We start from the raw sequence: 25,307 nt of genomic DNA on the forward strand, positions 1-25,307 counted from the left end.
GTTGAATACTCTACCCTCGAAAGCTGTTGCGATCCCCTATACTTGTGGGTTATCATCCGGCCCATGTCCAACAGGTCAGACGCCCGAGGACCCCTTAATCCAGGACTCCCTCACTGAGCTACACATATAGCCCACCTGCAACCAAGGGCCAGGAACATCACTTCCATGGACTGGATGCTAGCCCAAGTGGCGTTTGCGCCCAGCCGATTCGAGACAATATGTTCCTTTAGGACTTGTTTGGTTGCCTGTGTAGCTCCAGCCTGCATCACATGGAGGATCCTGGGTGAGGATGGCCTGGTTGAGCCGATGCAAGGTTGACCTGGGATGTGTGTTTTCGTGAACTATATGATATGGGCATATGGTAGATGTTGTATACAACAGATGTTGTTTGGTAAGCCACATTAAAGCTTAATTATGTAACCTCCCGTCTTCCAATTTTAATCATCCATGGACCATTCCATGGACAAAGAAAACAAGTAAAACAAATCAAAATTTAAACAAAAACTCATGTTTCAATTTTAGTTATCAGAAATTCCTCAAGCCAATCACAATTTTTTTACAAGCAACTACATCCGACATAGCCTCGTTGTGGAAGGCACATCCATAACGCAACTAATCCCAAAATTAAGGGGGGCTAATGGTAGAAGAAGGGGATGGCTGACTAGAGCTATGGACGGGAGGGACAGGAGAGAGACGGGGACAAGGGAGATTGGGATAGGAGAGAGAGAAGATAGATTAGAACAAGAGAGAAATGGCCGGAGTTGTACCTCATGATAGCGAGGAGATGCGTTGGCGACGTGGAAAGAGGCAATGGTGCGATGAGAGCAATCGCACGAGAGAGAAGGGCTACGAAAAAATGCTTATGTACCTAGCGGGACATGCACCCTTGCACACATGAGTGCAAGCGCGATACTGGCATGGGGAAACGCTTGATTCCTGTGTTTCTGCTCAGCCTGACTAGAAGGCCTATCTTGCATTGGTCAGGCCAGGCCCAATTAGACATGTAGCCTACCAAACATCCAGAAATTTCGGTGGGAGCCAAATGCGACCCATGGAACCAAACACACCTTTAATCGCGCTTTGCCTGGCGGAGGAGAAGGGGGCAAAGCGCTTCGGCCTTCGGCTACATAAGAACGTAGTGCTGCGCATAGTGAGAAAAATGCTCAAAGCAATGGTTTTCGGTATAAAGCGAAAGCCGAATTAATCAGTTAATTGAAGTTTTGGGAACCTATTTTGGTTGCCATCTTGAGTTTGTAGTCTTGTAACCAAATTTGAGGAAAAAAAAGAATGGCAGAAACCAAATTTTCGGTTTACACCCAACGCCCACCCTGAGCTGTGGGAGTAATTGATTCAACCCAATGGCTTCGACTCAAGGGTTTTTATTATTTATGCCACTGGTTATGTCACACTATTCAGTTTTGCCATTAGAAATTTCAACTGCTCAAAAAGGCCATCACTTGTTAGCATGCTAAAAAATGCCACTCGACATCATTATTGTCAGCTCAAATCTCGTTTTCCATTTTATAATGACCAAATGTCAGCTCTCCCTCTATCTCACTACAATAAAGTGTTGGTCCCACTTGATCACAACAAAATTCTTATTTCTTATCTAAAATTATTCGCTTGCTTAGTCCTAACAAGTGGGGCCCGCACTTATCATTGCGAGATAGAGAGAACTGACATGTGGGTCTAGGGATATTTTTGTCATATAACATGGTCAACGGGTTTGACCTGACAATGACGATGTCTAATGGCCTTTTTGAGCAAACATCTAATGAAACGATGACATTTTTTAAATATCTAATTGCATTTTTGAGCAAGCATCCCATGGAACGATGGCATTGTTTAGCAGTTGTAATTTCTAATGACAAAACTGAGTAGTGGGGCACAATTAGTGGCATATAAAAATCGTTGATTCAAATTTGTAATCTTGCTTAACTAGTGGCACAACAACTAGTGGCATACAAAGGCCGACACAACAACCATTGAGATTACTATTGTTCTAGTAGAGATGCAAGGGTGAAAAAAATGTCATGAGGTGTGCACAATGAAAGACACTGCTAAAATGAGATTACGAAATAGCCGGAGCTTCCATTCATTGAAAAGACAGTTCACCACCACCGTGGCGCATATAGTCCCTGTACAATCACCGCACTCATTTAAATGACCCGAAAGCATATAAAGAACAACTTTTAAGGCCATAGCTTTTCCAGCGTAAAGGGGTATGTGGTTTCTAAGCTCAATCCAGCACGCATGCCGCCATCTAGCGACTCGGATCAATCAGAGGGGCCGCAGGCACATCGCCCCGTGCGATGTTTGTGCGTCACACACGCAAGAGAGTTTCCAATTGTCATTTTTATGTCACTGTTTTTATTTTTATTTTCATTTCACGGTCCCAATTTTAGGGGCCGCGTCAAAATTCGGAAAGGAGAGGAACCTTCTCTCTTTTTTTCTTAGAAATTTGGAAACGAGCAAAACCTTTTTTTTATTTTAGATAGACAAAAAGAAACGAGCAAAACCTGGAAAGGAAGAAAGGGAAAGAAAGCTCCCTCCCAGATCGCCGGGCCGACGCCCACCCTATTGTTCAGGCCCGACCCACGGCTGCTGCACACGCTGCGCCCCTCCTCCCCTTCTTCCTCCTCCTTGCCTCGCTGCCGTCCGTGCAGCTCCCTCCCCCCTCCTCACGTCGGTCGGCACCACACGCGCCACCAGACAAAAGCGAAACTCGCTTCCTCCCTCCCCCGCCAAACCCTAACCCTCCGCCGACCGCCCGTCGCCTCCCCCATGCGCCGCCGCCTCGCCGCCGATCATGGCCGCCTCTAGGGTTTCCCGGCCCTCGCCATGGTGAACGCCCCCGCGCCGTCCAACGATCCCGCCGCGTCGGTAAGCGCCCCACCTCTGCGTCCCTGGCCTCGATTTGATCTCCTCGCTCCCCCGCGAGTCCATTCGCCCCCGCCGAATCCAAATTTCTCAATGTCTGCGTGTCGTGTCACCAGCTTTGCTTGATTCGCCGGAGCAGGGAGCCGCGCCGCCGTCGAGGCGCCCTCTGGAGGAGATCGTCGTGATGTCGAGGTCAGCCACCGCCGCCCGCCTGCAATATCTTATTCACTTGGTGCTTATCGCTGTGTAATTTACGATTCTGGTCCGATTCGCCCAAATGCTGAAGTGGACACGGTTTTCCTGTTGCTCCCAGGTTTCTGCAGTTGGGGAAGAGCGGCAGAAAAATTGCTGAGGCTGTATTGGTCAACTCGAAGCCCGGCAGTTCAGGTGCGCAGAACATTGGGTCGAGCTTTGCGGCCGGTTTGGCCCATAAGAGCAGGGCATTCTTGCACCAGGGAGTCCACAATGCACCGGGCACCTCGCACATGCTCGGACGAGCAAAGGAGAGCGTATACTGGAGCCCTGGTGCAAGAAACTTTTCTGTTCTCTCGTCATGTAGCCGGAATGCATCTCACAGCCAGCTTGCTTGGAAGCAACTCATGGAAAAGGGTTCTCGTGTGCCAAAAGCATCTCCGCTCTTAAGCAGAGCTGCTTGTGCCGTTACCCTGACTGCCACTAGATATAAGTTAGTTCCTTACCTCGTCGCTTTTGTAGCTGGAGAGTTGATGCTAGGTGAGAAGACTTATGCAGATGGCGACTACCTCCCAATACGAGAGAATATTTACTCGCGAGCTCAGGACAGCCGTATTTATGTCACCACATTGATATTCTCAGCAGTAGAGATGGTTATCATAATCCTCAGATCAATATATCTGGCTTTCTTGTTTACTCCCAGTATACTGATGGCACCATTTGCAGATACTCTTGGCAGTAAATATAGGAAAACATGGCTCCGTCTTGTGCATCGTACTTTAGAGCAGGCAGGTCCTGCATTTATTAAATGGGGCCAGTGGGCGGCGACACGTCCTGATCTATTTGCAAACGACCTGTGTACCGAGTTGTCAAAGCTACACACAAAAGCACCAGCTCACAGCTATGCATATACCAAGAAAACCGTCGAGAAGGCTTTTGGTCGAAAGTTATCTGAAATTTTTGAGAATTTTGAAGAAGAGCCTGTAGCGTCTGGAAGTGTTGCTCAAGTGCACCGGGCTGCTTTGAAATTCCGACATCCTGGCCAAAAGACGCCAAAGATTATAACAGTTGCAGTTAAAGTAAGACATCCTGGTGTAGGAGACTCAATACGGAGAGATTTCAGTATAATTAATGCGGTAGCTAAAGCTTCAAGATATATTCCAGCGTTAAATTGGCTACGGCTAGATGAGAGTGTGCAACAGTTTGCCGTCTTCATGATGTCTCAAGTTGACCTTGCAAGGGAAGCTGCTCATTTGAGCCGGTTTATCTACAACTTCCGCAGGTGGAAAGATGTGTCATTTCCGAAACCTCTTTATCCATTTGTTCATCCTGCTGTCTTGGTCGAGACTTACGAGCTTGGGGAGAGTGTCTCACACTATGTGGATGACCATGATGGAGAGGAACGAGTTAAAAGTGCTCTTGCACATATTGGCACTCATGCACTCTTGAAAATGCTACTGGTACTACATTCAACCATCTCTTTGTCTTCTCATTCTTATTTCTGTTTTGCCTTTGAAGACGGAAGTACATGCTTTCTGTATTAAAACAGCAGAATGATAGAGATTTCCTTATACACTCATATTTTACAATCTATGTAAGAAGTATATTGAATCCTGAATGCTGTAGAAATTTGCGGACCAACCAAGATACAGAGACTGCATTGCCCCTATCATTAGGTTACTCAACTCTTGAACAGCGTGGAACAGATAGCATTAGAATTATCCAGAGAGAGGGATATGTCAGTGCAACGTTATCTCGAAATAGTAGAATGACATGTATTTTCGAATAGATTTGAAAGCTAGCATGACATGTATCTTGCTGCAGAGGGAGTGTTGTTTAGGTTGTAAGTTCATTTGAGCATGATTGCATCTAATTTTAGTTGGAACATTAATTTCTAAAGTTATTTACAATTATATCCTGTACATATTGATATGGATCTACAATTACTAAATGAACATATCACTATCGGTTAGCAGAATCGTCTCTGTGGCGAAGAATTAATTGAGAATATATGCTTTATTACTAAAACTGAACACTTGAATTAGTTGATATAACACGGAACCGGTACTTTTAGAACAACAAAGGGGCTTCAATATGTTATTTTATGGATCGGACTGGCACTTTAAGCTACTTTGTTCTTCAAAAAGTACTGCTTATGCAAGCTCACGCTATTAATACCTCACTAGTATTCTTGTCAATTTGATAAGCCTCAGTATGTCTGTCTATTTGGCAGATTGTTATACTGTTGTGTATATACTCATTGGCATCCACCTTTTCCAGGTTGATAATTTTGTCCATGCAGACATGCACCCTGGAAATATCCTGGTCCGCATTGCACAACCAAGAAATCCGAATAACACCCTTTTGAAGTCAAGGCCGCATGTGGTATTCCTCGATGTAGGAATGACTGCTGAACTTTCAAGTAATGACCGTTTGAATTTGCTGGAGTTTTTCAAGGCTGTTGCACGTCGAGATGGTCGTACAGCAGCAGAGAGTACGCTAAAGTTGTCAAAACAGCAGAACTGCCCAAATCCAAAAGTTTTTATAGAGGTAATTTTATTTTCTTTTGTTAGTGGACACTGGAGATGCTTTTTTCTTCTACAAATTACTAGGTAATTTTATTGGCATTATGGTATGAAAAATTGAGCTATTATATATTTATATTGAATGGCTTCTGCTTACTAAATGGATGGCATTGTCACCGTAAATATTGTATTTATATGCATGCCTTGGATTGTCAAACTGTGAAATGAACAATTCATGGTTTCAGTTATTGAGATATCTTGTTTTTTGCTAACAGGAAGTTGAGCGAGCATTTTCCTTCTGGGGTACCCCTGAAGGTGATGTTATACACCCTGCTGATTGTATGCACCAGTTGCTCGAGCAAGTCCGACGTCATAAAGTAAACATTGATGGCAATGTTTGCACTGTTATGGTGACTACATTAGTTCTTGAGGTAAACTTTATGACCTGTGTACTTATGATGTACTTTACCGAGTTTTAATCTTAAATCACTGCAAATGCTACTTATTTTCTAGAAATTCATTGCTATCCTAGATGTTAGTAGAGCACCATGACCCAAATTTCAAGACTACTTAGGAATTGCTCATGATTTATAGTGCCTGCAGAAACTGTATCGCTCATGAAAAAAGTATGCAGTGAGCTTTAATATATAGCATTTGGTCTTGAAGTTCCCCGATACTATTGATCTTGTGTACTGCTCAGTTTGAATTTGATATTAGGCAATGAAAAGGGGTTCTTAGTTTGGTTAGCTTTCCAACCTTAGTTGTAGAAGTTTTCATAGTACAGAAAATAAAGTAGTAACTGTCATTGCAGCCATGTCTAGTTTTTCTGTAAAGAAAGTAGCTTAGTTGTAAGAATTCTGTATTTCATTTTCTTCTCTGTTTAAAGAAAAAAGGCTGCGTGGTAAAGCTGCTGCCTTGTGACCATGAGGTCACGGGTTGAAGTCCTGGAAACAGCCTCTTACAGAAATGTAGGGAAAGGCTGCGTACTATAGACTCAAAGTGGTCGGACCCTTCCCCGGACCCTGCGCAAGCAGGAGCTACATGCACCGGGCTGCCCTTTTTTTTAAAAGAAAAAAGGCTTTGGACGTGTGGATTTTAGACCCCATGTCTGCTAGACTGGATGGTCGCAGAAGTGATGAAATAGCATTTTATTAGAAAAAATGTACAGATTGTGCCCTACCTCGTTGTGCTGGAAGATTGTAGCTCCTTCTGAAGCTCTTCTGTTTATGCTGTACTGAACAAAATAGCAAATAGAGCCCCATGATACTTATCTCTACTGTTCTCCTATATTTTCTGCTTCTGTACTAAGTTTCTTTTGTTGATTAAATCGATGTGTAACAAAATAAGTGATTCCCCTTAATAATTTGTAAATTCCTTTACAGGGCTGGCAGCGCAAGTTGGATCCAGACTACAATGTGATGAAAACACTACAAACGTTACTTTTCAAGGAAGACTGGGCCAAGTCTCTTCAGTACACAATCGAAGGGCTTATGGCACCTTAGGAGGAGCACATTGGAATCTTCTCAATTTTGCTGATCTGGTTTACGTTCGTGTTCACTTAGATTTAGAGTTACAGTTTTTTTGTGCTTACAGTTTTTGTACTCATGTTGGCCTGCGCTGTGCTGCAAAAAACGGCCATGTGAAAGTAATAATTGCAGCATTCTTTCGAGCGACTGGATTCAGTCAGGTACACAATCCCTGGGATCATATGCTTGTCATCAGGCCAAAGGACGGGTCCTCTTGAGCGCCTCCCAAATTTTTTTGTTAATAGATATCACTAGAAGATGTAGTGAAAGGCCCTTATCCTGATGCTCCTTTTTTTATAAGCGGAGGGAATTGTATCAGTGAATGAGAATTCTTTCTTTGTATACGCAAAGACACGGTTAATTGTTTCAAAGAAACCTGTCTTGTCTGACATAGTTTTCCGAGTATGTTTGGGATGCAGAATTTTTGCTGATAAGCATCCTCTCATTTATTTTTTCTGAATAAATATCCAGCAGGCACCTCAATACAGCAGGAAGAAACAAACTGGTTACAAAGGAGGGCGCCCAGCACTAGCAGGAATCATCAATTCCTTGCATCTGCCATGACTTGTTAAAAGATTCACTGGACAGGAGTGTAGTTATCCTCGAGAACCCTGCTGTTACATACACTCCCAATGATCCAGGTGACAAGGGACTCCATTTAAATTCAGAAGCTTGACCTTGGGCCCTTGCAGCCTGCTCCAAACCAAATGCCACTAAACATTCAGGTAAGATCTGTAGCTGGACCACTGTTGCTTCTTTCTTGGTCAGCTTGATGATTCGTTGGAGACGAGTATAATCGTTGTCGTCGAACACGTTGCTGTTCTCTCTTTATATGCTCCAGGCAGTGAGAATGACCAAACAGTTCAGAGTCTTCTTTCTTATTAAGCCTTGGACTATGGTTCTAGCATCATGCCACCAACCACTAAGCGAAATATCAGAGGAAGGAACGACCTCATGAAGCCTCGCCCAGTGCAGAGTCGAGCTCCAGCTGATATCAACAACCCCACAACCCATGAACAACTGGTGGGCATTTTCTTGGCGTAGAATCGCAGACTGAACATGCTGCATTGTGACGCAGGTTTTGCTTGGCAAGACGGTCTGCGGTCTGCGATCCAAATTATTCCCCGCACGGCCAGCTCGAAGGGTATTCATTTGAGCGGAGCCGAAACCTGCCAGATAGCATTACCAGTGTCACAGTTGTTTCAACGCAGAGAAACAAACTATAAATAGGGTTTAACCGAGTGCACTCCCTTTGGGTGCCAAAGCCAGGTCCAGATGTCATTCGAGTTGGGCATGAGCTGCATTTCAGCGAGAGCCTCCCAAAGATTCAGAACTTGCAGGACGATGCGAATGGTCTTCCTTTTGATGTCCTCGATCCATCGATCATTTATCATAGCATTAGCCACAATTGCCGCGTTGATCCATTTATAAGTCCAGAAAAGGCATCTTCTACCGTCCCCAATAACCACCGGCTCGTGGCATTGAAGATGTCTCTCTCAATGATCATTGAGGGGAGTGGAGCTAGATGTTCCATGCCCTATTATCCAATGTGGGCAATCACCTTTCCATGCAGTGCCGGAGGGCCGAGTTCATGACCTCTAGATCCAGGATACCTAAATCACCTCGTGATTTTGGGCGGTACACATGCTTCTAACTAACATGGACATGTCTACCTTGAACGGTTTCAGTCCCTTTCCATAGGAAAGATCTTTGGACTTTGTTGATTGCTTTGAAAACCCATAGAAGAGTTCCAGGGACAATAGGTGGAAAATCAGGATAGCTGAAAGCACCGCTTGCACCAAGATAAAACGACCACCTTGATAGAGAAAGCTTGTAGGCCAAGGACTCAATCTTCCTCTGAATTTCAATCTTTCTCTGTCAGTCTTGTATTCCTAACTTCCTCAAACGAACCTGCAAGCCCAGGTACTAGGGAGAGCTGAGCTGAGATTTGACAATCTAGAATGTTACTGAAATCCCTGATCTCATCATGTCCACAGAGGATAGGTGAGATTGAGTTGTTACTAAGTTTGCATCGCAGACAGTGGAGCTTCCAATAATATCCAGCAAAAGCTTGACCGCAGAATCATCGGCAACCGAGGTTTTAGGATAGTAGTATCACGTCATCCTTGTGTGGCTGCTAATCCTTGTGATTCGCGTTGTAACGGCCTGCTTGTTACTAAAAGGCTCCAGAATCTTTGCTTCATCAACTAACTTGCAAAGCATGTCCATGGCAAAAATGAATAGCATTGGCGAGACAGGGTGAGGCCGCGACCATGGCAGAAACTTTAGTCAGGGATGCCGCCTTGGTTGATGCCGTAGCGAGCAACATAGTGATCCACGAGCACCGCTTATGCCCGACCATCCCGAGGAGATATTTCTTTATTTAGCATTGGACCCTCTATAGCAGTCATATCATTTTAGTTATCCCTTTGGGATATCATTTTGTTTTAGCCAGGGAAATAGGTAAAAGAAGTTTCCATCCAAGATTTAATAACTAATCTATTCTCATCCTGGGAAGCTGATTTATTGGAGCCCATCCAAAAGGAGTTGCCAAGCGACCGTGTCGAAAGCCTTGGCAATGGCCAGTTTCAGAAGTAAACATCTATGCCTCCTCCCGTTCAGAGCCTTTGCCGATTCCCTGAATAGCTTGGAACCCTCATGGGGTGATCTCGCCCCTTGAGGAACCACTCTGATGACTCCATTCTGCGAATTGCTCTGCACAGGGGCGTTATTTTTCTGCCCCCAGGCTTGTGTCAAACCCGAATCACATCCCGCATTATTATACTCTGCTTCGCCAATATTCATATTTCAGGAACTGAAGCACCGAACCTGCAACCGGCGCTGCCTTGTCCTCTGCGCTACGCAAAGACAAGCATGTTCACTAGCTTTTCAGATTGCTAGTATCACCACTAGCGATGAAAAAAAGGATGATGGCAGCGATGAGACGTGTCGACGATGGCGTAGATATCAGGGCAGCAAGTTCCGGCAGAAGCTCCAGGTCCAGCCCGCCCAGGTATATAGAGTGCGTCGTACAAATACCCATCCTGAGATATCTATTCCGATCTCCGAGCCGCTGTTTCCAGAGCAGCATCGTGCGCGTCCCTGTCGATACAATACAACGGACCACCTACATACATACACACACAGATACCACGTACAGTACGTAGGTAGATGTAAACAAAATCCAATCAAGAAGCGGGCGGTTAGGCTGGCTGGCCATGTGTGTGCGGGATCGGGACGGGGCCTGGCGTGGAGCGTGTGGCAGAGTCAAACTAGCCCAGCACATCCCGTCCCGTCCGGCGGTGGGTCGCGCTCGCCCCCACCACGTGCGGCGTCGATCGCCGCTCCGCCCCACACAGCCGCTGCTAGCTCAGCCCCACCGGCCGCGTTCCGGCGCCGCACACGTACGTGCAGCGGTTGCAACGGCGGCATCTGACCGACTGACCCTGACCGGACCGGAGCGGCCGCCCATGACACGTCGTGCGTGCGTGGTTAAGTGTTTAAATACTCCATCAGGGAACACGTCGTGTGGTTCGCATCCATTCATCCCGCCGATAATATAGTCTTGAACCACCGGTGCGATCGACGTCGCCGACTACGTGGCCGGCCGGTCCGTCCAGTCGCTTGCCTCCGGTACGGCGGTACGTACTGCAAACCACAGCGTCTCAACCACCGTAGAGGTAGAGCCGAGGAGGAGGATGGATGGCGCGTGCATGTGCGCCCGCCCGGCCTCCCGATCGATCCGTCGATTCTACTGTACTACTACATGAACCGGTGCCGGGTTTCGGTCGCCTATGACCTATCCCAGTCGAGCTCTCGACCTCGACGTACAGGCAGCTGGACCCGGACGACGCCTTCCCTGCCCTCCTGGACCGAGCAATGGAAACAGGCCAGATTATATTGACATAATTCAGGTAAGTACACATGCATGCGTGGGCCGATTTGATCAAGGAGATGTACTATGGATGTGTTTGGTTTAGGGGACATGCTAGGGTGGTTGTGGGTATCCCCAACCAGGTGGCTAGGGATAGCCCATTTTTCTGTTTGGTTGGAAGGGTGAGGTTATCCCATGTTTTGTTTGGTTCAAAGGATGAAGCGTGGTTGAGGATAGCCATCAGAGTGTTTGGTTGGAGGGATGAATGAAGGATAATGGTTGTGGTAACCTTTTTTACTTGAAATGGTAAGATTACCCTTATAATTTGCACCTTTTAATGGAAGGAAGGAAATACAGTATGTATAAACATAATTTCGAAAATCTTAACTTTTTCACAGCAAACAAAACAAAACAATACTAGAAATTTCAGACTTCATCACATATAATAGTTCAACATTTCATTACAAATAATTTTAGCAACTTAAATAGTCATTACAAATACAATATTTCATTACAAATAAGTTCCAGCACACAAACTAGTTCAACAAAGTACAATAATTCATCACGACGAGCTAAATGACATAGTAGTTACTACATATTTTGACCTTGCAAATGGTTTTGTCGGTCTTCCCACATTTGATCAGCAACTCCTTGCCTAAAATTAACCATGTATGCATGTTCATGTGCTTGACCACTTGATGATGAAGCATGAGTAATATTTGGCACCCATTCATCCTCGGGTATGATATATTCATCTATCCCATCATTTATAACCCAATTGTGAATAATGCAACAAGCCACAACAATGTCAACTTGTGTTGGAAACAGAAAGAATGGAGTGGCATCATCAAGTATCTTGAATCTTCTCTTCAATGACCCAAATGCACGTTCTACAGTCACACGAAGAGAAGAATGCCTAAGGTTGAACAGCTCCCTCTCATTTTGCACAGGGTTGTTTCCCCACTCATTCAAGTGGTACCTCACACCACGAAAAGGAGGCAAAAAACCACGTTTAGCTCCATATCCAGCATCAACTAGATAAAATTTCCCTAAATAAGGAACATTTGGGTTACTTGGTTATATATATATGAATACCCCATTGATATGACAAATGTATATAGTTCATCTATTACCTTGTGGGACACGTAGACCATTTTCACGTTCTAAAGCGTCACGTAAAACTAGAGCATCATGTGCTGTCCCCTCCCATCCGGCCAACACATATGTGAATCGAAGATCAAAATCTACAGCCGCCATCACATTTTGAGTGGCATAAGTCTTTCTACCACGAAAGGAAGCCTCCATATCCGGTGTAACAGAGGCTCGCACATGTGTACCATCAATAGCTCCAATACAATCCTATATGGTGAAAACAAAAACCCAAAAATTAGGATCTAAACAAATTCATGCCTACAATGACAAAATGTAATTGTCACTTGGTCTCATACCTTAAAGTATGGATCCCACCGGTAGTTTCCTTCTATTTTGGTTTGGGTCTCCAATGAAGGCTTCCTAATAAGGTCATCTCGAAGCTCGCCAATGGCATGGAGTACCCTTTGGAAGTAACGGCTCACAACTTCACCGGATCTACCAAAATTGGCGCCAATTACCCTATTTCTAATGTTGTGCCCGACGGTGTGCAAGAACATTGCTACTTGTTGCTCAATAGTCAAATGTATTGTGTCCTTTAGCAAGTTGCGATCCCTAAAGAGTTGACAAAACCTAAAGAAAGGTTCTCTCCGAAGCCTAAGCATGTTCACACAGGTTGTGTCATTCTTCCATATTTTGTTGTCAAAATACTCTCTTCTCATCCTATCTCTCTCATCAATTGGGGCATACGTAATTGCTTCTCTCCTTTTTCTTTTTCTGGATTGAACAACCAATGTTATCATGTTGATAAACCATTGTGCCGCAGCCGCATAAATTAACATCTTTGTCTTTCTGTCCATCTACAATGCATTATAGGATTCAGCTATAATATGCAGTACAAGGTTTAGAGGTAAAATATGCAGTATAGGATTGACAGCTAAAATACTAGTTGTGCTGCTATTGCTAAATGTACAAGTGGCCAACTGCTTAGAACCAAAATCAACATTCTGTTTCCACTGTCAAACATTTTAGTAAAGAACAGAGTAGGATTTCATGGTCAAAAAAAAACAGAGTAGGATTTCGGGGAGAAATAACCTCAGGTTGTAGTTGTGCTGCTGCTGCTAGATGTACTGACGATGGCCTTCAACTTTCCTGTACCAGAAAATTACATCAATCAGTGAACTACACATGAGCAGAGACGAGCCGGACACTAGCACAAATCAGCACCGAACACTAGCAGACATCTAGAACACGCAGCCGTGCGCACGTGGACGAGCTGTTCGGCCGCATACAGGCACCCGTGCGCACGCATGTCACCGGCCGCCCGCGCCTCGTGAAGCCCCCAGCCGCCGGCCGTGAGATCCAGCGGCACCGCCGCCAGGCTTGAGATCCAGCCGCGCGCGCGCCTCCTGAAGGCGCCAGCCACCGCCGGCCTTGAGATCATGCCGCATCGCCGCCGGACTTGAGATCCAGTCGCGCCGCCGCCTCAAACCCTTGCCCGCATCGCCCGGGAACACCCTCCGCAACGGCAGGCCAGCACAAGCGAGGCGAAGCAGAGGAGATATCAGATAGGGAACGAGTAGAGAAGGAACTCACCTCCCGTCGGCCTCTCTGCTATTTGCTAGATGCGCCGCCGCCGCGCACAGGGAAGAGAGAGGTGAGTAATGGGGGAAAGTGAGGGTTCACTGGTAAGCGGGAGGCAATGTAGCCGAAAAAACGTTTCGCGCGTGAGCACAACGGCGCGCGCGCGGGATGGTTGCCGCCACCCGCTCGTTTTTCGCGGGTCGCCACATCCCTCTTTTGGAGGAATATTCCTAGCATCTGGCTGACCCTATCCCTCCTCGTCTCAGATCCAAACGGGTGGCAGCCATCGAAAAGGGCTATCCCTGTCCCTGGGAGGATAGCCCTCAAACCAAACACATTCTATATCTCTGCCACGGCCCCATCCGCCCATGCGTGAAGAAGACCGCGCACACGTATGTAAGTATCAGTGCCAATCATTGTGTCCGAATGAACAGTGCAGCGCTAACTCCACTCGACGGCGGCGGCAGCCCGGCCCCAGTGCCCCCGGACGTTGCCGTCGAGCGCGCGGCGGGGCGGATAGGGCCGGAGCGCGCGCGGGAGGCGGGGGCTTGGCGGCTCGTGCGTGCGTTTCAGCTACATGCGCCGCCCGTAGGGGACTTCTCCGGGGGCCCGCGCGGCCTTGCCTTGCCTTGTCGAGCCGTTAGCCGTGTCGCCGTCCGGCCGGAGAGCGACCGCGTCACCTACGGAGACCGCATTGCTCGCTGATGATCCGTTGGATCCATGTTATCCGTATGGACGATGGACGCAACATTTTTTTTCTGAGGGGATGTGGCAATTTTCTTAGCTAAGTATATACGGATAGCACGGGAATTTGTTTCCATGTCATATCCATCCAGAAGCATCTTCTTGTAGACGGAAACTCGGGGATTTTTTTTTTGAACTGAACATAGCTCAGATGGGGTTAGATTCATTGTGGTTTTACTAGTGCATATGCCCGTGCGTTGCAACGGGCCAAAAATAAACAAAACCTGCACCGCACGACACTATGTGCCATGTTTTCTATCCAACTTTGACTCACAAATACGATTGCTCTCATCTCTAATAAAATTTTGGAAGTAAAGTTGTTTCACTAAAAGAAAAGAAAAATATGAATATCTATATTAAAAAAATGGAGGGAAAACTTTGTGAAACTTACAAAAGTGGTTACGTTTTCTTGCTTTTAGCAATCTAATGTTACTTGTGTGAGGTGTGTACATGATTGGAAAACTTCGGCTCCTATGACGTGAAGATATAGAAAAAGCTAGATTCAAGTATGAAGGAAACTTTTGTTAAACATGGAGAAGTTGTTTGCAACAGGAGAAAAAATTGACGTGTAAGAGTCCACTTAGACGCGTTTCCGTCCATATCTGTTGTATTTTCATTGATCGAGGGGATTTAATTACAACATAAGAAAAAATTGACACACACATATATATATATATATATATTAAAGGGGGAGCCATCGACTCTTATGTTATACAACACATATGGCCATGTGTTGCAACGGAAAGAAATTTGACATGTACTCAAATTTAGTGAAAATTGTATGTGCAAGCACAGTGGTGCTCTACCAAAAGACGTGTGTGTTAAGGTCACTGATTGTCCCCTCCATCAAAATACACACACCCAAGGTATAGAAAAATTTATATCAACCGTTCCCAATTTGGCCATAGAATATATTTTCTTCGCTATTAGACACTACCTCTAACATTTAGCATTCAATGAAACTTTCATCCATTTGGCTATTAAGTGCTACTTGAAAAGAAATAATTACCCATGTAAACCAATGTTTAGATATGATAGGTAAGTACCATTGTGTTGCAATGGAAGAACAACGGTCATGTAGTCATGCCTTCAAAAATAAACTCAACTAAGAACTCTTTACCCTCCCGTTGTTTCAGTATAATACTCCCTCAGTAAAGAAGTATAAAAGCGTTTAGATCACTAAAGTAGTGATCTAAACGCTCATATTTATTTACGGAGGGAGTACATGATGCATGTGCAATGCATGTACATTAGTTTAAATAAAGATATTTAGATGGCGTACATTTAAACTCCCATGCATTGTTACGGAGAAGAAAATCATCACCAAAATGCAACTTTCTCATTTCTTATTTGAACCAAAGCACCTCTTGTTCCACTATGAACTATCATTTCACACAAGTACTAACAAAACCTAGTTTAGTGTTACAATAAAATGGAATCAAAGTTCTAATGGAATATTCATTCATATCTACTTTCTTATGATTTTCCATGTGCAGTAACAAAACCTAATACTTGCAAAAAATTATAGTACTGATCAATTGGCATATAATCAGAAAAAGCATTTTTGTACCCCTTGCACATATTTGAGTCAAAAGATGACACCACGATACTTATCCAACACAGCGGTGAAGACACATAATCTAGTTCACCAAATATCTGCATAAAAAACATTGTGATGGTTCCGGTGATTTGGTCTTTGGGCCCAATACATCCGAGGGAGGGCTAATGGCTTCAGAGTTTTGAGTTCCAACCTGCTCAAAGGGAAAACATATCGATCATTGAATGGGCCCTAAGTTGGCACCAAACAGAATTAATAATTACCTAGGCAGTAAGACATATTTAAATTAATGGAAGTTGAACCGGAAGAGGGAAAAATGACCTAAATATAAGTCAAAGGAAACGAACAATTTCGCCTTGCCTATAGACACAATATTTAACATTGCATGGTCATATTAGTGACCATGCAAATTTCTTGATTTTAAAAGCTCTACCATCCTAAAAACCTATAGGCAACCCACTTCAAATAAATGTGAATTCCACAGGAGAATGTGTGAAGTCATTACAACTTGAGTATGCTCATCAATACTGTTTTTTTATTTGATCACCAAACATTTGAACGGAGTACAAGGAAAATCAAGAATGAGACATCAAGGATAAGAATGAAACCTCTTGGGAAATCGAGTTTGCTGCATCCTTAGGGCAAATTTCAGAAGCCATAAACCTTGAGAATTGTAATGGGATTCAGAGTTTTGCATTCCAACCTGCTCAAATAACAGCAGTAATTAAGAGACGGTGAACATTCAAATGTTAAGAATCGTATAACAAATCTCTACTACTTCAGCATAGATCACGAATGTTAAGAGGGAAACATGAAGTCAAATTGAGAGCAGATCATGTGTGCACCAATGCTTGTGTGCTTTTTGTTCATTTGTCTGACTAAGTTTGATTGTAAATGTCAAACAGCTCCTTGAGAACATGTAGAGGTATCACTGATATGGTGAAAAAGTAAACAGAGAAATCGCCAACGTAGTTTTATCACCTGTGAACTTGCTCAGCTCGTGCGCGGCCAGGATAGGACAGTACCTACACGTACGTGAGAGCCTTGTGGGGGTGAACTCAGGAAATATTGGCTGCTACCATCAGAGAAGGCATTCAGTTATACTGGTGAAGACTGGCTTAAAATTTGCACTCGACGTGTGATGATACAGGCCGAGCAAGAGTCTTAATGTTAATCTGGAGAGCACGATACTTACGTGATAATTGTGTACACGAGGAGGGGAAAGCCTCGGTGTCTGCTTCAGTTAATTTCTTTATTAGATACGAAAATGAACTACGGCAGTGCACTAGGACTGAGGACAACAAAAAAGGAAAATCAAACCTGTTCCCTAATCAGGGGGCCACGCCACTTGATCCTGAACCCAACCACTGGTTGCCACCTGTTGACTACTGGAAGCTTAATACGCTTCCTTCCTTGCTGATACTGGTGATGCTAGCGGGAATGAGGGATTGCTGCAAGAGATGCACTGGCGCGCGCTTAGGGAGCAGAAGCCGATGCAATAGGGTTTGGATTGGGTGAGCTAGCAAAACGATACAGAGGTGGATTAATCATATTGTAAATCATTATTTACTCTGCTGCAACCTGGGACTCCCAACATTTCAGCCATCCACCACTCTGTTGCTGACATTAGAGTGCTAGTTAATCTCTTCCAATCAGTGAACATCTCTGTGATCAGAAGGGGTCGCAACGCGCTGGCACATGGCCTGGCAGCGCATGCAAGGAATACATCAACGCTTGCTGGGGTACCCACCCAACTGTTTCATTTACTTATGACCGATTGTAATCAGCAGGAAGGCAGTTTATACGCCTATGACTTTCTCAAAAAGAAAAGGTATGTGTTCACCCTCGGATCAGTCGCACAGCAGATGGCCGCGCCGCCGCCCAGCCGCGGACGGCGAACTCTCATTCCACACAGCCGCAGATCAGCCGCTTGCGCCGCATACCAGACTGCCATGTTGCTGTGCCAAACTCTCCCTCCGACCCTCCATCTCAACTAATCTCATCTAAACACTTCCATGGCTCCACGAACCTTCTCATCTTCCTCCTCGAGGTCTTTTCCTCTCAGATCCAGAGGAAACACTGAGCAGAACAAACGGCCGCCAGAGGATACATAGTAGCGCACGGATAGATTGGTCCAAGTGGAGCTCCATCTAGAGCTTCACAACGGTAGGGAATTGAAGTCCGGTGGGTAGCCTGGGGGCGGCGACCTGCTCGACCAGGACGATCCAGTCCGGCCGCATCGTCCCACCTTCGTCACACCTCACCGTCACAGACTCCCGCTCGTCAGCCTCACCGTCACAGACTCGCGCTCGTCGGCCACACCAACGCACAGAGGTATGTACTACAACCCACACGGAGATATCAGCCGCCATCGACGTGACCTCTTCACCTCAAATAGCCGGAGGAGTGACATTGAGATTAAAGAAGGGAATCCTACAAAGTGAAGAATTTGGATCCAAACCTCACATGCGCTTCGTCCGACGTGCGGTATTGGGATCCCGTGTGATGAGAGGGGTCTGTGGGCGACGGCGGTCGTGGACTCCATGAGGAAATAAAATTGGGAAGAACGAAGGGACTGGGGCGTGGTGTTTTTCCAAGGTAATGTGTGTTGTATAGATTCTTTTAAATCTCAGCCGTCGATCTTTATGCTTGCATAAAATTAAAGGATATAAAGGGGTGACCTATAGAGAACTATGAAAGTCTTCGTCCTTTAATATTAAGTAAAGATAAAGATTACCAGGTTTAAGTCCTACACATTTGACACTAACACTGGTGCTCGCATATCTTAGAATTTATTTCAATTTTTTTGGCGGATGTTTGTTAAGTGGGATGAGATGTTCAAGTGAACAGCGACACGTCTGTGATGATTTCATTCATCTCAAGATATTGTGTCGTCTTAGTATCTCGAAGATGCTCACATTGATAAGAGTGTGCGTATGTATAGGGATGAGTATATGTGCATGTTTGTGAGAATTTGCACTTGTTCTTTGTTAATAGAACTTGAGATTTTCTTCAAACAATGTAAAGAAAAGTCTAGTCATAGCAACTATATAGATGTAACCTTTTTTTGGTTGGACAGATTGTGTCGTTTCTTTTTAAACTTTTTTGGGAGCTTATATTTGTCAGTTAGCTGAGAAAAGCGAGTGCATCCGTTACTTCTAATATGGACCGTCAGATCTTCATTCAACCGGGCAGAATAGATTGTGTATTGTTCGTCGTCTTCTTCATGATGCCTCCATCATCCAGCCCCCCCCCCCCCCCCTCCCCAACCGCCGGCCTCCACCACCTGCGGCCGGCGGGGTGCTAGCGCGCATTGCCTCGCCGCTGCCCTCCCCTCAACGCCCTCCCACCGCCGTTGTTGGCCGCCATCTCGGTCATCCCTCTAAGCCCCCCACACCAATAAAGAACTCCGGTGACTCCCTGCACCGCTAAGATAAATAGTGGGGTTGTTGCTTTCCGGCAAACCTGCACCCCCACATCCCTAAAATAAATAGTGAGGCTACTTCTCCGGCAAGTTTCTGTCTTCCATCTCGCTCAGGAAGAAGGAAACATTGATTGGCGCAAACAAAAATGTCAGGCACCTGAAGTTTAGCAAAACCGAACTTTTTTGCAAGGGAGGTGAGGAGGAAGCTGACGACCCGTGTGGTGTTGGATCGCCGTGCACCGTGCACGCTAACGCCTAAGGCGACCGTCCCATCAATTGAAACCCATGATCCATGTACGTACGTCACTTGCTTTTCAGTTTTGACAAACTAGTAATCAATTCCCTGCCTGCCAGTAGCTTTCCTTCTAGCTGATTTCCCTCAGAACCTCCTGGAGCATATAGAGTGCGTACTACAAATACCCATCCTGGCTTCCTGCGATATCTATTCTAAGCTGTTTTTTCTTTTTGCGGGGATTCTAAGCTGTTTCCAGGGCAGCAGCTTGCACGTCCCAATCGATACAGCGGACCACCTCCACACACATACGTTGATACGTGCTCCTAGATGTAAACAAAAACAAGAAGCGGTGGAGAGCAATACGCGGGCGGTTGTGTGGTGCGGTGTGGTGCTTGCTGGTAAGCAGGCCATGCCATGTGTGCGGGAACGGGACGGGGCCTGGCGTGGAGCGAGTGGCAGAGTCAAACTAGGAGGCACGACAGAGATCGATAGGAGTAGGTGGCATGTCACGGTACGCGATGCACGAGCGCCGGCCGGGACCCCAGCCAGCAGCGACGATGAATCCACCGGTGGTCGCTTGCCGCCGGCCTGCGTGCCGCCCTCCTCCTCTCGTTATCCGCCCCGCCTGCTCCGCCCATCCCGTCCATCGCTAGGTCACGCTCGCCGCGGCCGCCCCACCATGTGCGGTGTAGGTCGATCGCCACCCCCCACAGCCCCACACAGCCACTGCTGGCTAGGCTAGGGCTAGGGCTAGGGCTAGCTCAGCCCCACCGGCCGGCGCTCCACGTCCGCGTGCCGGCGCCGCACGGAAAGACGGATCCCCCGGGAGACACCGACCAACTCACCGTGCCGCCGTGAGTGTATGTAGACATTTGCGTTGTACCGTGTTAAGAAAACGCCTCCGACACGTCGTGCGTGCTCCCGTGCATGGCGAGTGCATGGCCAGGGAACACGTCGCGCTGTTTGCATCCATCCATCCATAGCCCCGGGATCATGGTCTCGGCCTGCAGTGATCAAGAATGCTTGCGCGGTTCGATCGACGTCGTCGCTGAGTCCGTCCGTCCAGTCGCTTGCATCCGGTACGTACTGCAAACCACAACGTCTCAACCACCGTCTAGCCTCGCCCGGAGGATGGTGCATGTGCGCCCGGCCGGCCTCTCGACCCATCGATTGTACATGGACCGGTATCGGATTTCCGTCGCCTATCCCCGTCCCGTCTAACTCCCGACCTCGACGTGCCGGTGGCCGGCCGGCAGCTGGACCCGGGCGACGCCTTCCTTCCCTGCCCTCCTCGACCGAGCAATGAGAACCGGCCGGATTATATATTAACATAATTCAGGCAAGTACACATGCATGCGTGGGCCGATTTGATCAACGAGACGTGTATCTCTACCACGGCTCCAACCCATACGTGAAGAAGACCGCGCGCACGTACGTACGTACCAGTACCAATCATTGCGTCCGGACGAACAGCGCAGCGCTAGCTCCACTCGACGGCGGCGTATCGGCGGCAGCGGCAGGGGCAGCCCGGCCCCAGTGCCGCCGGACGTTGCCGTCGAGCGCGCGCGGGAGGCGGGGGGCTTGGCGGTTGGTGCCGTGTCGTGCGGGGGATGTTCGTCCGTGCGTGTCAGCCACATGCGCCGCCCGTAGGGGACTTCTCCGGGGGCCCGCGCGGCCTTGCCTTGCCTTGTCGAGCCGTTAGCCGTGTCGCCGTCCGGCCGGAGAGCGACCGCGCCACCTACGGAGACCGTATCGCTCGCTGATGATCCGTTGGATCCATATTATCCGTATGGACGATGGATGCAACATTTGTTGTGCTAATATATGTACCACACACGGTGATTTTTTACCATGTTATCCATCCAGGAGCATCTTTTTCTTTTGAGTCACACGAGCATCTACTTGGAGATGGTAACTCGGGGATTTTTTTGTGTGTGAGCCGAACATAGCTCAAATGTGGTTAGATTTTTTGTGGTCTTACCAGGGTTCAAGTCCCACGCTTGACACTGACATTGATCGCATTTTTTAGAATTTTTTTAAACTTCTTGGTGATGTTCGTTCCATGAGAGGAGATGTTCCTGTCGACAACGAGGTGTTTATGGTGACTTCATTCATCTCACGATGTTGTGCGGTCTTAGTATCTCGAAGATGCTCACATGGATACGCTGTGCGCACGTATAGGGGTGAGTATATGTGCATGTTTGTGAGCATTTGCACTCGTACTGTGTTAATTAAACTTGAGATTTTCTTCAAGCAAAGCCATAGCAACTTTTATGCGTGTAATAGTTTTTTCTTGGCGGGACTGATCGTGTCGTTGCTTTTCAAACTTTTTTGGGAGCCTCTATTTGCCAATTAAGTGAAAAGAATGAGTGCACCAGTCACTTCTAGTATGGGCTGTCAGATCTTCATTGAACCGCCCAAAATAGATCATGTACTGTTCATCGTATTCCTTCTTTCTTCTTCCTTTTCGCGATGCCCCCATCTAGCCCTGCCCTAACCGCTGGCCTCCACCACCCGTGGCTGGCGGGCGCTACCACGCACCGCCTCGCTGCCCCGCCCTCCCCGCAACCTCCTCCCACCGTCGTTGCTGGCCGCTGCACCGACAAAGTTGTACATTTCATTGAAATAATGGCACTATGCTATTTGCCGAAAAGATAAATAGAAAATAATGCCACTATCTATGCATCAACACAAAGCTTGATTCTTAATTCTCAGATACCACTTGTTTAATGTTGAGTTCGCCTTCTGAGAGAGTAGGCGGAGTTGGCTAAAGCCAAAGCGGTCTTATTGCCAGACTTAGCAAATCTGATTCTCTAAACGTCCGGGGACGTGCCCGGTCAGTGTCCGGGCGTATCCATTTTAAGCCCCTATTTGTTCATTCATGCAACCATATTTCTCATTTTCTCTCTCAAATGTCCGATCACTTGCATGTGATTGATGGAGATTGAGAGAGAAAAAAGAAAGAATAAAGAAAAAGAAAAAGTGGTCCGGGGTGGCCGCGTCCAAAGTGGCGGACTGACCGTGCGTGTCCGGACGCACCTGCGAGTCCTCATATCCTCCTTACATTGTTCTCTATATGACGGTTCGTGGGCAATCCGGATATATAGGGACTATATGAGGGATCCGGTTGGGTCATTTCCCCCCATCTCTATTGTCCGCCACTGATCGGGCGCGTTGACGGACATTTGAAAAGGGTTTAGGGTGCCCAGCTGTAAATGCTCTAAAGCATTGAGCGTACTCAAAATCTTCCACACGTTGTTGGCTACTCCTTGGTCAGTTCATCTCATCATCGACCCCAGATGGGTCCTGCAGAGCTAAACCACGTCTTCCTTGGTAATTTAGCAACTCCATGCCCACAAACATGAAATGCACTACAGCCACGACGAGGCCGGCGCACCCGCATCTGATCGATCTCGTCATACAAATTGAACTCACCGTGAGCGCTTCACACGCGCCGCGCAACTGCGTGCTGCCGCCGTTCGACGCCTGCAGCGCGCGCTACCGCGCGCTGCACTGTGCCGCACCGGACTCTCTCCCCTTGCTTCCCTCATGGTGTCACCGGACACCGGTGTACTTGCTTTCTCAACCGCGCGCCCTTCCGGGCCGCTTAACTCGCCGGCCGTCCGGTTGGCCGGCTTTCGAACCCGACTCGCCGCCGAAATTGCCTTGCACGCTGGCGGCCGGCTGTTGTGAGCTGCATGTGCGCTCACGCCGCCATTCCCTAGTCACCATGCGCGCGCGCCCACTTCCATCCTATATACGGCCCATCCAAATTTGTTGGTTTCTGTCATGAAAGACGACGCAGCAGGACGAACTCTAGGGTGTCAATGTGCGCGGCAACGTTAACAGGCCATGGTGACGGGCACTGTTGACCTAACGAGAGGAACCCTCGCTCGAATCCCACACTGTTCGGCAGCTAAGCAAGCCAGTGGATGCAACAGTAAACGCCTCCATCATATTTCATATATCCCCGGGGCTGCCGGCCGCAGACATCAAAATATATATTCAAGTTGATCCTTAAAACCTAGCGGGCGGGCGGGCGGGCGGGCAGGCAGGCAGGTCTCATGCTGGCTACAACTAGCGATAGCTCCACGACCACGACGCCCCCTGCAATTGTCCAACGAGTCCCGGACACAATTAGCTGGTTTTTCTCCACGAGTAAGTGTATAAACAAGTGGGTGCTGGTCCCCTATGATTAGCTACCAACTAATGGGCCGGCACATGGCTGCTAAACATGCCAATCAATGGGGAATTAAGAGGCAGCCGGACGTCGTCGTACGTCGTTAAGCAAAGCTGAGCACGTAGTACCGGATAGCTAATTAGCTGCTGTAGCTATAAGAATAGAAGAGAAGAAAAGAAAAAAGAAATAAACACGCTAGGGGATAAATGGATGATGCGCATGGCATGTTGCTTTCAGGAAGATAAAGAGGAGAGGGGTGGAGTGTCTTGTAAGGCATGCTAGCTACATGCAAGCATCACGATTTTCAGCTGATAACTCGGGCAAAGTTGTTGATTGATCATCGGGTGCAACGACCTGCCCATGTTACTAGTGCTAAGCTATAGCTAAAGATGAGTGGGTAACATGCTCCATATATATCATGGGTATTTATGGTGTTTTTCGACTTTCGATCGTTGATTACCCTAGCTAGCATGGCAAGCTTGGGTCTTCCCATGATTTTTGCACGTTCGGCATGGTCGATTAACTGATGTTGAATATCGTCTCATGCATGCATGTGCGCGAAGAACACTTTTGGGGGACCAAATCAATGAGGTAAATGAAATGAGGCCCTGTTGTAATCTCCCAAAGTGGGATCCCACCTCCTATATATACTCCTACTTCTGGGAACCTTCTACCGCCAAAGCCGCCTGATCATGAACGACATCTTCTTTCTATCCATCCATGACATGTCCATATGTATCGTGCTTAATTAGTAACTTGTTGCATCGTCATTGGCCAGACAATTTCGGACGTTGTAAAGCTCACTCATGATTTAAAGTTCAAGGTTATTAAGCAACTAACCCGCTATGTTTTACCAGTTGCGTGCATTGACCTATATGTATCCCTGTCATCTTTTTCTTCTTCTTTTGGGTGGGCACTTAACCATTTTGGTTGCACTATTTTCTTGCATGGTGAGAGGGACACGCTGTTAGGTTTTGGAAGGATGTAGTATAATGTTAGTTAGCTTCCGTCCGTGTCATAGTGCACGAGCTCAATATGGACAATGCCATGTGAAAAGCTGGTGTTCAAATTTCCAAAGGACGAAAGTGGAAGCATGCATGGCTTTAGTTAGTTGGAATAAGCTTACTAACTCTTTTGATGCTAACATCTTTTGCTAGCTTTATTAGCACCGTCCTAAAAATGCATAATTAAACACCAACACAAAGTTGATCGTAAACTTGTGGCCACAAACCACCTCTTTCCAGCTTCTCAGATTGATTAGAGGGGGTAGAAACTCGCATGCATCGGTAAAGCAGAATGCTAATGCTACGTAGGAGCACTTGCACCCTTTTCAAAAATATAAAAACTCATTCTTCAAACAAACTCCTAAACATTTTCGCATAAAGATGACTTCGAATTATTGTGAAAAAGCATATGGGCTGTGGTAAGTAAACATTTTCACAACCTAATTAAACCAAATGATTTTTACCTCCTTTTTTTCACAACTGATGGTACTT

At 46.7% G+C, this 25,307-nt stretch overlaps 2 protein-coding genes and 1 long non-coding RNA gene across 3 annotated transcripts; 1 reads left to right on the forward strand and 2 right to left on the reverse strand.

Annotated features, from left to right (window-relative positions):
- The first annotated feature begins 2,567 nt into the window (after positions 1-2,567).
- Positions 2,568-7,512, forward strand: LOC123190674 (probable serine/threonine-protein kinase abkC). The gene is made up of 6 exons (XM_044603366.1): positions 2,568-2,883; positions 2,997-3,072; positions 3,194-4,532; positions 5,353-5,622; positions 5,873-6,028; positions 6,980-7,512. The coding sequence occupies exons 2-6, from the start codon at positions 3,065-3,067 to the stop codon at positions 7,097-7,099; spliced, it is 1,893 nt and encodes a 630-aa protein (XP_044459301.1). The 5' UTR covers positions 2,568-2,883; positions 2,997-3,064; the 3' UTR covers positions 7,100-7,512.
- A 3,928-nt stretch (positions 7,513-11,440) lies between these two features.
- On the reverse strand, positions 11,441-13,847 carry LOC123190675 (protein ALP1-like). Its single transcript, XM_044603367.1, has 5 exons — positions 13,683-13,847; positions 13,182-13,238; positions 12,446-12,946; positions 12,131-12,356; positions 11,441-12,046 (listed from the first exon to the last, which is right to left on the reverse strand). The coding sequence occupies exons 3-5, from the start codon at positions 12,944-12,946 to the stop codon at positions 11,589-11,591; spliced, it is 1,185 nt and encodes a 394-aa protein (XP_044459302.1). The 5' UTR covers positions 13,182-13,238; positions 13,683-13,847; the 3' UTR covers positions 11,441-11,588.
- A 2,092-nt stretch (positions 13,848-15,939) lies between these two features.
- Positions 15,940-18,557, reverse strand: LOC123186288 (uncharacterized). Its single transcript, XR_006493592.1, has 3 exons — positions 18,434-18,557; positions 16,581-16,675; positions 15,940-16,165 (listed from the first exon to the last, which is right to left on the reverse strand). It is a non-coding gene; the product is annotated as an uncharacterized lncRNA (long non-coding RNA).
- Between the last annotated feature and the right edge of the window lie 6,750 nt (positions 18,558-25,307).

This window comes from Triticum aestivum, chromosome 2A (assembly GCF_018294505.1).
Source record: "Triticum aestivum cultivar Chinese Spring chromosome 2A, IWGSC CS RefSeq v2.1, whole genome shotgun sequence".
NCBI lineage: Eukaryota > Viridiplantae > Streptophyta > Magnoliopsida > Poales > Poaceae > Triticum > Triticum aestivum.